The sequence below is a fragment of the Chiloscyllium plagiosum genome, unplaced genomic scaffold (assembly GCF_037043375.1).
Source record: "Chiloscyllium plagiosum isolate Xiang-an unplaced genomic scaffold, Cpla_swu_hap1 HiC_scaffold_2, whole genome shotgun sequence".
Classification (NCBI taxonomy): Eukaryota; Metazoa; Chordata; class Chondrichthyes; order Orectolobiformes; family Hemiscylliidae; genus Chiloscyllium; species Chiloscyllium plagiosum.
This window is the reverse complement of record NW_028270140.1, coordinates 60,081,025-60,097,643: the sequence shown is the minus strand read 5'-3', so window position 1 is coordinate 60,097,643 and position 16,619 is coordinate 60,081,025. Positions and strand designations below refer to the sequence as shown.

At 42.1% G+C, this 16,619-nt stretch overlaps 1 protein-coding gene across 4 annotated transcripts in view; it reads right to left on the bottom strand.

Annotated features, from left to right (window-relative positions):
- auh (AU RNA binding methylglutaconyl-CoA hydratase) overlaps positions 1–16,619 on the bottom strand; it is a 340,890-nt gene that overhangs the window by 94,319 nt on the left and 229,952 nt on the right. For 3 of the 4 annotated variants that reach the window (XM_043714142.2, XM_043714131.2, XM_043714114.2), the window contains one exon: positions 272–364. The exons of the other annotated variant lie outside the window; for it this stretch is intronic. In XM_043714142.2, the coding sequence (XP_043570077.1) occupies positions 272–364 (93 nt within the window). The remainder of the gene's footprint in view (positions 1–271; positions 365–16,619) is intronic. 4 annotated transcript variants of the gene reach the window in all.

Below are 16,619 nucleotides of genomic sequence, written 5' to 3'. Positions count from 1 at the left end.
CCTGAAAATCCCATCAACACTCAGTAATGACAGGTGGTACAACATTCTTGGTCAACTATGTGATGGAAAGGAAATCGGAGCCTCTACCATCGCTAACCATACCTCCAGACTACAACACGCATGTGTAAAATTGCACATTGCCAAGTCATCCGACTTCCTAATTGCATTACCTCACAACATCAAGAAAAATTAGAGAGCAAAAGTCTGGAGGGAACCTTACAGACTATTTCCCATGTGATTTCACTAAACATTTAATGGAATTGTCTCTTACCAGCCACACGAATGTCACAAGCCAGAGCCATTTCTAGGCCCCCTCCTAAGGCAGCTCCATCAAGAACAGCAATTGTGGGCATTGGGAGGTTACCTGCACACAAAAGAATTTTCTAATAAAAATTGTAATGTTGAAAGTAATATTCCTTTCAAGACAAATTAGCTTTGTTTCAATTTGTACACACACATTTTCAAAAATTCAAATAATTAAATTCCTCTATTTCTTATGTCAAGGTGAGTGGTTAAAAATCTTATCTCTGAGCCAAAAGCTCTGGAATCTAATCCCATTGAAATGGAAACCATTGAAGCTGTAGTACAGAAGTAGCATTACAAGTAGCATTAAACCTTTCACCCAACAGCTTCAATTCATGAACACAGAAGCCATAATACAGTATGATTATTTTAACAATAACCAAGGTGTTGATTTATGTATAAGCACAGTTATCTACAACAAGGTTGTGTGTATCTTTTCAGGCAATAAAGCTGAGCTCTTGCTTTGATGATTGACTCTCACATAGTGCAAAATTTTTTAGATAACCAGGACTCCCACCCCACCATCTGAAGCACTAGTAGGGACCATAATTTCCCCATCAATGTTAGATAATGCACAGCCAATTAGCATTTGACAAGGTGTTAATTGGCTTTTTGAGGTGGATTTCCTTCCTCAGAGAGCTGCCAGCTAATTGGATAGTCTAAAGTTCTATGTGAAAAGTTTCACATTGGAGAGGTGACCACAGCTAAAATTTGAGCCAGTACTTGAAGATCAGCAATTAACCAAGACTGCATTGAATGTTAAGTCTGAGTATCACTGGGACTTGGTTGGTAGGGCCCAGTGAGGGGTCCAAAAGGGGCCAAGTTTGAGAGGTGGTGGTGGGATAAGAGTTAAAGATAGCTATAAATTTAGGGAGTAACCCATATGGGCACAGCAGATCCGCAAAAATGGCTCTCAAGCTCAACTCCAGCCCACACAGATGAAGCTCACAGACTTCCCACATGGTATGGGCCTCCTTCTGTTGAAGGGAACATGGCAGCTGAGGCAGTAAAGGCATTTAAGTGGCCCCTTGAGGTCTTCAATAGGCCAAAGCACAAGTGAGCTATCCATTGTCCTCCTTAAAATGGGAAAGGTTAGAATGGCTGGCAGGCAGGCCATGAGTTGCAATTTTTGTGCAATACTTTGAAAAATTTCTAAGCAAAACTATAATGAGCAATAATGCCTTCAATTTATGAATGAAGAATTTAGATTCTTCATGAAAACCTGGGAAATGCAGATGTCCAGTGACTACTCCACACTGCCCAGTTAATTGGAATTCTGAGGCAAATGTGAAAATTACTTTGACGTGTACAAGGCAACCTTAGAATGGAAAAATTGAAGGAATGCAAAGTAGTCAGTCCAATAATTAGTCATTCTACAACTAGAATCTTCCAATAATTTATTCTTCCAATAACTATAATTTTATCAGAGCCAGAAATAGTAAGAGGACTGAGTTATGAGATTGAAATGAAATAACTGAAAGCCATATTTCATTTTGATCACTGTCATTTTGTTGCCAGAATGAAGAATTGGAGATCTAGTCAGAGTTCAAACATTCAACACACACAACTGAAATCAATCCACTCAGCAACGTGGGACCTACGTAGAGATGTTCTCACCCCAATCACATATGGTGCATGTAAATTACTAGATCTATTGTCACAACTACAGACATCTATGTGCAATGGAGAAACTTCCCCTTCACAGAGTTAAAAACTGAAAACATATCATGCCTATTGGTCAATTGTTCCCTCACAAAAGGACCAACAATTGAACAACAATTACACACCAGAGTGGCAAGGTGGCTCAGTGGTTAGCAACACTACCTTTCAGCACAAGGGACCCAGCTTTGATTTCAGCCTCGGGTGACTGTGTGTAGTTTACACGCTCTCCCTGTGTCTGCATGGGTTTTGTCCAGATACTCTGGTTTCCTCACACAATCTAAAGATGTACAGATTAGGTGGATTGGCCATGGGAAATGTAGGGCAACAGGGATAGGGTAGGGAGTTGAGCCTGGTGAAATGCTCTTTGGAGGTTCAGTGTGGATTTGGTGGGCCAAATGGTCTGCACTGTAGGGATTCTATGATTCGCAATAGCAATGCAGCATCATTCCTGAATCCAACTGACACGCATAACAACATTGTCAGTCCCATCTCAGGAGGCAAGGCAGTTGCCACTAGTTAGAAAGTTGATGACACCTCAGGGTGCCTCTTCAGGGAAGGCCTGCCAAATTAACTTTAAAACTGACAAAATAAAAACCAAAAGAACTGCAGATGTTGTAAATCAGAAACAAAAACAGAAGTTCTGAGGAAGGATCACTGGATCCGAAATATTAATTTTGATTTCTCTTCACAGATGCTGCCAGAACTGCTGAGCTTTTCCAGCAACTTCTGCTTTTGTTTCTATAAAGCTGACAATTAAATGGCCAGAAGTGGGCTTCCCTGGAACAAAGAAATATGATGACAGAAATCACTCCCCCATCACTTTCCGCCCTCCCAACCTGCACTGACAGCTTCTGGTCAATCAGGGGATAGGAGGTGGGTACTTCAGACAGCAACATGATGAAAGCAGTGGCAGCAGCTAGCAATGCAACCACCTAGCAGACCATGGTCAGTGAGATCCCAGACCATAGATGAGTGAGGACGAGTGGGAGTTGTGGGAGAGGATGTGAGGGTGGTAGCAAAGGCAAGGTTTGGCTCTCAGCAGTAAATTGCTTCTTTAATACAGTTCCCTTATCAGCACCAATCAAATGAGCCTCAGCTTTTAGCTCATGAGTGACCAGTTCCTTCATGGAGTAACTTGCAAATGATAGTGTGTGGAAAAATTTTAAATTTTTTAAATACTGGCTACCAGCGACACCACCAACTGCCGGTTCAAAATGGAGAGGATCTCAAAGAAGATCACGCATATCGACACAGACATCAAGTTTCTGCAGAAATGCAAGAAAGCAGGAAAGATCCCAAAAAGACTATGGGTCATGAACCCACTCAAATTGACCTACAACACAGACTATGCTGAAAGACTTTGCCGTCACACCTCTCACAAACTCCTCAATTATCTTGTACACCAACTCTACAACAGGCACCATAACCTTCAAGTCAAGATAGAGTCCATGTTTTCAGCTTGCATTCAAAATACAGCAGTATAGTTACGAGATACTGCCAAGCAGACTACGCGATAGAACCACCTACATGCACACCGAGAACAAGAAACTGGAGAAACTTGCCATAATCACTAGCAGTAGCCAAGTCTTCCCGGCACTACAGTTGAAAACGGTACCACCACAGGGAAATCAATCGTCAACTTATCGGATCACACCCTTTAACTGGAAGAGATTGAAGTTCTCGGCCAAGGGCTCAATTTCTGCCCCACCACCAAAATGGATCCCATTGGTCTTGTGGCAGACACAGAGGAATTCATGAGATGAATAAGACTCCAGGAATTCTTCCAAGCTGTCACCAGTGAGCCCAATGAGACAACCAATGAACCGGAACAGTTGTCAGAGAGATTCATAATACAGCAACAAAAGGAGGAGTCAATTTGGACGCATCCATAGGGCCGCTGCCCTGGGCGTGACATGTATGCTCAAACTGTCAGGAAATGCGCGAATGCCTAATTCATCAGCTGTACCTAAAAGGTAGGGCAAAATGTCACCCAATCACAATGCAACGCCATCCGTGTTCTCAAGATCAATCACAACATTGTCATCAAACCAGCAGACAAAGGAGCCATTGTTATTTGGTATAGAACAGACTACTGTAAGGAAGTGTACCGACAATTGAACAATCAGGAAGACGACAGGCAACTACCGACCGATCCAACCAAAGAGCACACCCATGAACAAAACAGATTAATCAAGACTTTTGATCGACTCCTTCAGAGAGCCTTACACACATTCATCCCACGTACCTCTTACGTAGGGGACTTCTACTGCCTTCTGAAGATACATAAAGCCAACACACCTGGACGCACCATCTTATCAGGCAACGGGACACTGTGTGAGAACCTCTCTGGCTAGATCAAGGGCATCCTGAAACTCATGGTTAAAGGGACCCTCAGCTTCAGTTGCGGCACTATACATTTCTTACAGAAACTCAGCACCCATGGACCAGTCGAAACAGGAACATTCCTTGTCAAAATGGATGTTTCGGAACTCTACACCAGCATCTCCCACAATGACGGCATCACTTCTAACAGCCTCAGCACTCAATACCATAGAGTCATAGTCATAGTCATAGAGACATACAGCACGGAAACAGACCCTTTAGTCCCACTTGTCCATGTCGACCAGATATCCTAACCTAATCTAGTCCCATTTGTCAGCACTTGGCCCGTATCCCTATAAACCCTTCCTATTCATATACCCGTCCAGATGCCTTTGAAATGTTGTAATTGTACCAGCCTTCACCACTTCCTCTGGCAGCTCATTCTGTACATGCACCACCCTCTGCATGAAAAAGTTGCCCCTTAGGTCCCTTTTATAATTTTCCCCTCTCACTTTAAACCTATGCCCTCTAGCTCTGGACTCCCCCACCCCAGGGAAAAAAAAACTTTCTCTATTTATTCTATCTATGCCCCTCATGATTTTATAAGCCTCTATATGGTTACCCCTCAGCCTCCAATGCTTCTATTTCTAAATAAACCTGTTGTTGAGTGATTTTAAACTTTTTTACACTGGGAATGTTTAAATAAATAACTTTATACAATGTGGTTTGTTACACACGTGACCTCTAATGCCATGATTCGCACAGGCACCATTTTACCCACCACATGGAAAATGTTGCACCTTTGACATTGCAATATTCTCTTTAGAAAACACTGGAATATCAGCAAAGATGATAGGTTAAAGACCCAATTCTAAAAGCAATATAACGTATTATTGTTACCATGAAAAGAAATTTCAATAAAAAATTGAAAAAAGATATCTACAAATGGAAATGTTCAAAATTGGAAATACATTTTCCACAGTGCAATGTCATTCTTGAGAAACGTTTTGTTTTAAAAGTATATACCAATTATCTGAATAAGGAAAATTAAATGTTCAACACCTAGTTTGTAAAGGAGGCACCGCATATCATGAAAATTCATAAGAACTTCATTTTTTGTGCATCAAGATTAACAGGTGGCAATTGCATTTTTAATACAGATAAATGAAAAGATGCAGATTATACAAACAAGAAAATAGAAACAGTAGATTATATTAAATATTCCTATAGTCCCCTCATCAAGAAATATATTCTGTATAAATATATGCAACATTAATGGGCATTGAGTGAATTGAAAAGGACAGATAATATACCTAATAGCTTTAACCAAAATGTAAAATATATTAGAAGTTAAATAATTACTGCACAGACCATTAATATAATTTCATCTGGTTTCAGGACTTTGCTGGAATTATACTGCAGTTTGTTAAATACATTAATGACTTGGATGTGAATGTAGAAGGTATAACTAGGAAGTTTGTAGATGACATGAGAATTGGTGACGTTGCTGATAGCGTGGAGGATGATCTCAGGCTACAGGCTGATATTGGACAACTGTTAAATTGAGCAGAGCAATGGTAAATGAAATTTATTCCCAGATAAGTGTGAAGTGATGCATCTTGGAAGGACTAATAAGGGAAAATTTGTGCAATGCAGGAGCAAATTACTGCAGATGTTGGAATCTGTACTGAAAACAAAAAATGCTGGAAATTACAATGGGTCAGACAGCATCCATGAAGAGAGCAAGCTAACATTTCAAGTCTAGATGATTCTTCATCAGAGCTGACGTGAAGTTTGGAGGGGGTAGTATTTATGCAGTCGTGTGGGGTGGAGTGCTGGGAGAGAAAGGATGCTGATAAATGGATTAAGTGATCGGAATGTGAGAAAAACAGTGAGTCCAACTATGGAAAGAACAGATGGTCCCACCGGAGTGGGGGGAGGGAAGACAGGACATGGTGACAGAGAAAGCAACAAGTAAAGCTAAAAGGGAACAAATGGGTCTTAGTTCACAGTCTGAAGGTGTTGAACTCAATATTAAGTCCAGAAGGTAGTAAAGTGCCTAGTCTGAAGACGAGATGTTGTTCCTCCAGTTTGCTCTGTGATTCACTGAAGCATGGCAGCATGCCGAGGACGGACAAGTGGATTCTGTGTTAAAATGACCGGCTTTGGGAAGATTGGGATCTTGACTGCATATGGACTGGAGGTGATCTGCAAAGCAGGCACACAGTCTGCATTTAGTTTCTCCAATGTAGGGTAGGCCATATTGGGTGCAGTGAATGCAACAGACCAGATTGGAGGAGATACAGATGAAATGCTGCTCCACCTGGAAAGATTGTTTAGTTCCTTGGATGGTGAGCAGGGATGAGGAGAAGAGGCAGGTGTTGAACCTTCTGCAGTTGCACAGAAAGGTGCCATGGACAGGTGAAGTGGTGTTGATGGTCATCGAGGCATGGACTAGGGTGCCCCACAAATGGTTCCCTCCAAAATACATATGGGGAAGTTAGGGGAAGATGTGTTTGGTGGCAGCGTTCTGATGGAGTTGGCTGAAATGGTGGAGGCTGATCCTTTGAATGTGGAGGCTGGCGGGATGGAAAGTGAGGACAAGGGGACCCAATCACACTGTTGAGAGTGATCGGAAAGGGCAAGAGCAGAAGCACAGAAGTTGGATTGGATGCAATTTAGGACCCTATCAATCAGTGAGTAGGAAACCATGGTTAAGGAAGAAGGAAGCCATGTCAGCTGTGCTGTTTTGAAAGGTGGCATCATCCGAACAGACACGACGTAGGCAAAAGAACTGGGAGAATGGAATATAATTGTTACAGGATGTGGATTGTGACGAGCTGTAGCGAAGGTAGCTATAGGAATCAGTGGCTTTGCAGTGGATGGCAGTGGACACTTTATTTCCCAAAATGGAGATGGACAGGTTAAGGAAAGGAAGGGAACTGTCAGAGATGGACCATATGAAAGTTAGAGGGGTGGAAATTGCATACAAAATGAACAGATGTTTCAAGGTCCAGGCAGGAGCATGAAGCGGCACTGATAGTCATTGATTTACTGAAAAAAAAACAGTTGTGGGAGGGGGCCAGGTAGGATTAGAACAAGGATTACTGCACATACCCAATAAAAGGGTAGGCCATACGGTACCCATACAGATGCACAAAGCCATTCCTTTGACTTGACAGAATTGACATGAATTAAAAGAGAAATTGTTTAGTAAGACAACAAGGTCAGCCAAACAGAGGAGGGTGGTGGTGGATGGGAATTGATCAGGCCTCTGGTTCAGAAAGAAGCCGAGAACTGTCAGACCATCCTGGTGGCGAATGGAGGTATAGAATGAATGGTAGGCCCCCAGGGAGTACTTCAGAACAAAGGGACCTGAGTCTATAAATCTATAGACCCCTGAAAGTGTGAGCACAGGTAGTTAGAATGATACAGAAAACACTCAGGATGCTTGCCTTTGTTAGCCAGGATATAGAGCATGGGAGTAACAAAGTCTTGTTACAACTTTACAAACTTTGGTTAAGCCACAGCTGGAATATTGTGTGTAGTTTTGGTCACCACCTATTTGAAGAGTGTGATTGCACTGGAAAGGGTACAGAGAAGATTCACCAGGGTGTTGCTAGTATTGGAAAATCTCAGTTATGTGGAAAGACTGAATATGCTGGCTTGTTTTCCTGGGTGCAGAGGAGGCTGAAGGGTGATCTGATTGAGGCATGCAAAATTTTGAGAGGCATAGCTTGGATAAATCAAGAGAATCTGTTTAAAAACCACAGAATTCCTACAGTATGGAAGCAGGCCATTCGGCTGATGGAGTCCACACCGACTCTCCGAACAGCATCCCACCCTGGCCCACCCCCAACCCAATCCCTGCAACACTGCATTTCCTTTGGCTAATCCACCTACCCTGCATATCCTTGAATAATATGGATATCACCAACCCAAGGAAACACAAACACATAAACAGAAAGTGGGATATAACTCCATTGGAGGCTCAATTATGATGTTACCTAGTATGGTGACGAAATGTCTGAAAACAAACCTTCCGGCTCAATGAGCAAACTTACATCCAGAACCTCAAGCTGAGCTACAAATCTTCTCAAAACTCGCTAACACTTTGGGCAATTTAGCATGGCCAATCCACCTAGCCTGCACATCTTTGGACTGTGGGAAGAAACTGAAGCACACAAAGGAAAGCTATGCAAACATGGGGAGAATGTACAAACACCGCATATACAGTTCTCCAAGGTGGAATTGATCCTGGGTCCCAGACATTGTCAGGCAGCAGTGCTAACCACTGAGTCACCGTGCTATCCCCTCTCTGTTTCTAAGTTGTAGGATTCTAAGACTCCATGAAAGGTTAGCTTGGATTTCTTTTCTTAAACTAATATTTCAAAATTGAGAGTGTTAAGTTAATGATTGCAACGTGCTCTCTGATGTAAATCTGTTCATCAAATCCAAGCTAAGTCTAAGAGTAAACAAATTTTAATGAAGTGAGCAAATATATATAATAATACAATTATCAATCCTTGGGGCATGTTAATGGATGACTCTCAATTTAAAACCAAAATTGCACATGCTAGAAATTTTTTAAAAATCACGGAAAATACAAAAATACACCAAGTACACAGCATGCCCACATAGAAGAAAAAGCAAGTCACCGGAGGCTCATTGATGATGTTACCTAGTATGATGACAAAAAGTCTGAAACTGAACTTTCCAGCTAAGCAACCAAACTCGCTAAGCAAGTTTTGAATTAGATTAGATTACTTACTTACACAGTGTGGAAACAGGCCCTTCGGCCCAACAAATCCACACCGACCCTCCAAAGAGCAACCCACCCAGACCCAATTCCCCTACATTTACTCCATCACCTAACACTACAGGCAATTTAGCATGGCCAATTCACCTACCCTAATTAGGATTACCAAACCCACATTTTGAGCTTAGAATCATTAATCATTCCTTTCAGCAGATACTGGATTCCTATTATTTTGTTATGGATCAGACCAGACCCTTCAAAATAATTTCCAAAGGTAGCCTACACCCTAACTTTTTCTTATTTTTAAGGCAAATGTAACATGCTGTGTCCCAGATACAGTTTGGCAAGTCAAACTACTCGACATTCAGCAAAGCATTCATTCAAACACTATAGTTAAAATACAACAAAGGAAAGAAGAACTTAGAATAACAACTCTATTGGAAAACTTAACAGACTAATAGATACGGTAACTATTAAGAATTAACTGTTCCAATTTGGTAACATCCCATAAACATAGCCCTTGGCCAAAAAGACAAAGTTCAAGAAACAGGTGCAATCCAGAGCCTAGAATGAGAACCCACTGCTTTTGACTGTAATTGAGAGAGGGAGAAACAGTTTTTACTTAATAAAGAGTCCAGCAGCTTCTGCCAAAAGCTAAACATAAGAAATGGAAAAAAAGACTGGCCTAGAAGAGCTTGCCATGCCCATTCAGGCTGTTCCTATTGTTCCAACTTTTAACAAAAAAAACCTAAGACCTGACAAGTAGTTTATCTCACCTCAGACTACTCGACACCTCTTGTTTAATTTCTCCCTTAACAGAAACCAGGACAAAATATACCCATGAAAGCCAGAGCATCATCACAATTTGAAATGCATCTGTTCTGCTCTAAGTATTGATGCAGGTCTCTTTATACAGATTCATTACTTTAGACATCAACTGCTTGAATATATGACATACCATCTTTGTATTCAGATATTCAGGGTATGAATAGAACATTACAGTATAAAAGAACACCTTCGGCCATCAAAACTGTGCCAGCTTTTTCAATGGAGAAGCGCAGCAGGTCAGGCAGCATTTTAGGGAACAGGAGAATCGACGTTTCGGGCATTAGCCCTTCTTCAGGAAAGAGGGAGAAAGAGAGCTTCTTCAAGGAAGGCATCCTTGTAAGAGGATTCGCAGTAGGTTGAAATCTTTGATGAGAAAATGAGGTCTGCAGATGCTGGAGATCGGAGATGGAAATGTGTTGCTGGAGAAGCGCAGCAGGTCAGGCAGATGCTAATGCCCGAAACGTCGATTCTCCTGTTCCCTAGAATGCTGCCTGACCTGCTGCGCTTCTCCAGCAACACATTTCCATCTCCGATCTCCAGCATCTGCAGACCTCATTTTCTCTTCAGCTTTTTCAATGTGCAATCCAGTTCATCATCCAGCCTCCTGTTCCTCTCTAATTTTCAGCAGTATTTACTTTTCAAGTATTTATCCAGGTCCCTTTTGAAGGCTACAATTGAATCTGTATCCCCCATTCTATAAGACAACCACCTTACATTAATGCTACCTCAATGTTGATCACTGTAAGGTAGTTTTGTTTCCTTTATGTGAAACCATTCATGACTTAAAAACCTTTCTCAGATCACCTCAGCCTTGTCTGTTTGGAAGGAACCTACTACCCTCCCTTCTTTCAAATGATGATCTGAAAACACTCTTACCAAATTCAAGCTACAGAATTTGAACCAAGAAGAGGTTAATTTGTGTGAGAAGTATAAGTACTAAAAAGTACAGTTTAACCCATAGGCTTAATATACAAAACCTGTAAACCTAATGGCTGTTATCAGGCTAACAAGAAATCACAAAGTCAAATCTTACAATAGCATCTTGAAAATTCTGTCATTTCTATTAATTATATACTTTTTGCAAAATTGGCTGATCTGCCTTTTTCAAAAGGATGTTTTCAAAAATGTTATGACAGGTTGTTAGCCACTATTTTGGATAGACATTTCAGGAAGACATCGGAGAGATGCATTCAAAGAGAGAATTCTCAGCCAAAGACAGCATAATGAGGAAAGGGTTTCAGAAATCAGCAGCTATTCTGTTGAAAGAACGCAGGCAATTTACAAACCATATTACCATAGAATTAGCGAGAAACAGGAAACCTTCCAAAACCCGGTCATACAGTTTATCATGCTGTACAAGCAATCTTCAACAATTCAACTGCAGAAGCCATTGCAGTTGCTGAATTCTAACTTCAAATTTACAACCCTTTCACATTGGAAAGACAAATTTTCATGCAAGCCAAGCCCGCAAAGATAACAGAGACTCATTTTTATCCTATTTTTATCTTTACAAATATATTTTACCTATACTTGCACTTGATATTTATATTTTAGCTAATAAATGTATTGTAGGATTGAGCTATTTTACAAGTATTAGACATTTTAACTTGACCAATCAAGTGAAGAGATAATCTTTAGATTGACGGCAGCTTAAATTAACTGAGTAGAGTACCTTCAAAGCATACAGAACGCTATATAAAGATGATGAGAAGACATCTCAAATAATTCAGGAGACATTTCAAATAATTAAACAGCTCTTCTAGAAAAATTTCTACAGAAGTGTGTTAATGGTGTTTGGAGAATATAGGATGTAGAGCAGTACAGCAAAGGAACAAGCCCTTTGGCCCAACATGTCTGCACCAGCCATGATGCCATTTTAAACTAACCCCATCTGTCTGTACACGGTCCATATCCTTCCATTCCCTGCCTGTTCATGTAACTGTCCAAAAGCCTCCTAAACTTTGCTTTCAACCTGCTTCTACCACCTCCCCACATCTGTGTAAGGGAAGAGGAAAACGACAGGAAGTATAATGGTAAATAAAAAACAAAGCAGCAGATTAACATGTATGCAGGAGGGTTGAATTACATCAAAGACTACGAAAGACTTATTAATGGAGATGTTAAAATTGAAAAAGAAGGTACAAAAACTTGCATAAAGGCACTTTACCTGAATGTTCATTGCAAGGTAGATGAGATAACCGCACAAATCATCATGAATGCGTATGATTTAGTAACCATTATGGAGACATGGTTGCAGGACGGTCACAACTAGGAATTAAATATCCAGGGTATTAGACTATTCAGAAGGAAAGTCAGAAAGGTAAGGGAGGTGGGGTAGCTCAGGTATTCAAGGATGACATCAGGGCAGTGCTGAGAGATGATGTAGGTTCTATGGAGAATAAGGTTGAATCCACTTGGGTGGAAATTAGAAATTCTAAGAAGAAGGCAGAGTCTATAGGCCACCAAATAATATCACATTGAGGCAAGCAATAAACAAAGAAATAACTAATGCCTATAAAAATGGTACAGCAATTACCATGAGGGATTTTTAATTTCCATGTCGATTGCTCAAACCATGAGGTGGAGTTCATTGAATGTATCCACAACAATTTTCTTGAAAGTACATAATGGAACTGCCCAGGGAGCAAGCTATAAGAGATCTGGTCCTGTGTAATGAGACAGGAATAATTAATCATCCCATAGTTGGGATCCTCTTGGAAGAAGCAATCATTTAGAATATAGAATTTAGAATACAGTTAGAAAGTGAGAAAACAGATGGTGCAGGCTCGAAGGGCAGAATGGCCTACTCCTGCACCTATTGTCTATTGAATTTAGAATACAGGTGGAAAGTGAGAAGATAAAATCCAATACCAGGGTCCTGTGCTTAAACAAAGGAGACTACAACAGGATGAGGGAGGAGTTGGCTAAAGTAGACTGGAAGCAAAGACTTTATAGTGGGACAGTTGAGGAACAGTGGAGGAATTTCAAACCAATTATTCAAAGTGCTCAGCAAATGTATATACCAGTGAAAAGGAAGGATTGTAGGAAAAAGGGCAATCAGCCATGAATGTCTAAGGAAATAAGGAAGGTTCTCAAATTGAAAGATAAGGCATACAAAATGGCAAAGACCGGTGGGAAAAACTTTATGGAGTACAATGTTAGTAAATGTGAAATTATCCATTTTGGTATGAATAACAGTAATAAAGACTACTATTTGAAAGGTAAAAAAATTGCAGCATACTGATATCCGGGGATGGGATCCGGACTTGTAGTCCAGCAAGTAGGTTAGCTGTTTGTCAGGATGCCCAAGACTGTAGGGAGGCTGTGGAGAAGGTAGCACTGACAGGGAATACTTGCGGACACAGAGATGGGCTCAAGTGCATATACTTCAATGCAAGGAGTATCAGAAATAAGGTGGGTGAACTTAAGGCGTGGATCGGTACCTGGGACTACGATGTTGTGGCCATCACGGAAACGTGGATAGATGTGGGACAGGAATGGCTGTTGGAGGTTCCTGGTTACAGGTGTTTCAGTAAGATTAGGGAGGGTGGGAAAAAAGGAGGGGGGGTGGGATTGCTAATTAGAAATGGTATAACGGCTGCAGAAAGGAAGTTTGAGGGGGATCTGCTTCTGGAGGTAGTATGGGCTGAAGTCAGAAATAGGAAAGGTGCAGTCACCTTGTTGGGTGTTTACTATAGGCCCCCCAATAGCAGCAGAGATGTGGAGAAACAGATTGGGAAACAGATTTTGGAAAGGTGCAGAAGCCACAGGGTCGTAGTCATGGGCGACTTCAACTTCCCAAATATTGATTGGAAGCTCTTTAGATCAAGTAGATTGGATGGGGCGGTGTTTGTGCAGTGTGTCCAGGAAGCTTTTCTAACGCAGTATGTAGATTGTCCAACCAGAGGGGAGGCCATATTGGATTTGGTACTCGGTAATGAACCGGGACAAGTGGTGGGCTTGTTAGTGGGTGAACATTTTGGTGATGGTGACCACAATTCTGTGACTTTCACCTTGGTTATGGAGAGAGATAGGTGCGCACAACAAGGTAGATTTTATAATTGGGGGAAGGGAAATTACGATGCTGTAAGGCAGGATTTGAGGAGCATACGTTGGGAGCATAGGCTGTCAGGGAAGGATGTGGTGGAAATGTGGAACTTTTTCAAAGAGCAGATACGACGTGTCCATGATATGTATGTACCTATCAGGCAGGAAAGAAATGGTCGTGTGAGGGAGCCTTGGTTGACGAGAGAGGTTGAATGTCTGGTAAAGAGGAAGAAGGAGGCTTACATAAGGTTGAGGAAACAGGATTCAGACAGAGCAGTGGAGGGATACAGGATAGCCAGAAGGGACCTGAAGAAAGGGATTAGGAGAGCTAAGAGAGGGCATGAAAAATCGTTGGCGGATAGGATCAAGGATAACCCCAAGGCATTTTATGCGTATGTGAGAAACCTGAGAATGACGAGAACGAGGGTAGGTCCGATCAAGGACAGTAGTGGGAGACTGTGTATTGAGTCGGAAGAGATAGGAGAGGTCTTGAACAAGTACTTCTCTTCAGTATTTACGAACGAGAGGGACCGTATTGTAGAAGAGGAGAGTGTGAAATGGACTGGTAAGCTAGAAGAGATACCTGTTAGGAAGGAAGATGTGTTGGACATTTTGAACAACTTGAGGATAGACAAGTCCCCCGGGCCTGACGGGATATATCCTAGGATTATGTGGGAAGCAAGAGAGGAAATTGCAGTACCGTTGGCAATGACCTTCTCGTCTTCACTGGCAACGGGGGTGGTACCAGGGGACTGGAGAGTAGCGAATGTTGTGCCCCTGTTCAAAAAAGGGAATAGGGATAACCCCGGGAATTACAGGCCTGTTAGTCTTACTTCTGTGGTAGGCAAAGTAATGGAAAGGGTACTGAGGGATAGGATTTATGAGTATCTGGAAAGACACTGCTTGATTAGGGACAGCCAGCACGGATTTGTGAAGGGTAGGTCTTGCCTTACATGTCTTATTGAATTCTTCGAGGAGGTGACCAAGCATGTGGATGAGGGAAGAGCAGTGGATGTAGTGTACATGGATTTTAGTAAGGCATTTGATAAGGTTCCCCATGGTAGGCTTATGCGGAAAGTCAGGAGGCATGGGATAGAGGGAAATTTGGCCAATTGGATAGAAAACTGGCTAACCGGTCGAAGGCAGAGAGTGGTGGTAGATGGTAAATATTCAGCCTGGAGCCCAGTTACAAGTGGAGTTCCGCAGGGATCAGTTCTGGGTCCTCTGCTGTTTGTAATTTTTATTAATGACTTAGATGAGGGAGTCGAAGGGTGGGTCAGTAAATTTGCAGATGATACGAAGATAGGTGGAGTTGTGGACAGTGAGGAGGGCAGTTGTCGGCTGCAGAGGGACTTAGATATGATGCAGAGCTGGGCTGAGGAGTGGCAGATGGAGTTCAACCCTGCCAAGTGTGAGGTTGTCCATTTTGGAAGAACAAATAAGAATGCGGAATACAGGGTTAATGGTAGGGTTCTTAGTCAGGTGGAGGAACAGAGGGATCTTGGGGTCTATGTACATAGATCTTTGAAGGTTGCCACTCAGGTGGATAGAGTTTGTAAGAAGGCCTATGGAGTATTATCGTTCATTAGCAGAGGGATTGAATTCAAGAGTCGTGAAGTGATGTTGCAGCTGTACAGGACTTTGGTTAGGTCACAGTTGGAGTACTGTGTGCAGTTCTGGTCGCCTCACTTTAGGAAAGATGTGGAAGCTTTGGAGAGGGTGCAGAGAAGATTTACCAGGATGTTGCCTGGAATGGAGAGGAAGTCGTACGAGGATAGGTTGAGAGTTCTCGGCCTTTTCTCGTTGGAACGGCGAAGGATGAGGGCTGACTTGATAGAGGTTTATAAGATGATCAGAGGAATAGATAGAGTAGACAGTCAGAAACTTTTTCCCCGGGTACAACAGAGTGTTACAAGGGGACATAAATTTAAGGTGAAGGGTGGAAGGTATAGGGGAGATGTCAGGGGTGGGTTCTTTACCCAGAGAGTGGTGGGGGCATGGAATGCGCTGCCCGTGGGAGTGGTAGAGTCGGAATCATTGGCGACCTTTAAGCGGCATTTGGATAGGTACATGGATGGGTACTTAATCTAGGTTAGAAGTTCGGCACAACATCGTGGGCCGAAGGGCCTGTTCTGTGCTGTATTGTTCTATGTTCTATGTTCTATGATATGCAGAGGGATCTGGGTGTCCTTATGCATGAATCGCAGAAGGTTGGTTTGCAGGTGCAGAAGTCAAATGGAATTTTGTCCTTCATTGCTCGAGTCAAAGGGATGTACAGCATGGAAACAAACCCTTTGGTTCAACTCGTCCATTCTGACCAGATATCCTAACCAAATCTAGTCCCATTTGCCAGCACCTGGCCCATATCCCTCTAAACACTTCCTATTCATATACCCATCCAGATGCCTTTTAAATGTTGTAATTGTACCAGCCTCCACCACATTATCTGGCAGCTTATTCCATAAACACACCACCCTCTGCGTCAAGTACTCCTTAGGTCCCTTTTAAACTTTTCCCCTCTCACCCTATAGTTCTGGACTGCCCCCACTGCAGGGAAAAGACCTTGTCCGATCCTTGCATCTCCTGATTTTATGAACCTCTATAAGGTCACCCCTCAGTCTCTGAAGCTCCAGACAAAATAGCCCCAGCCTATTCAACCTCTCCTTATTGCTCTAACCTTTTAACTCTGGCAAAATAC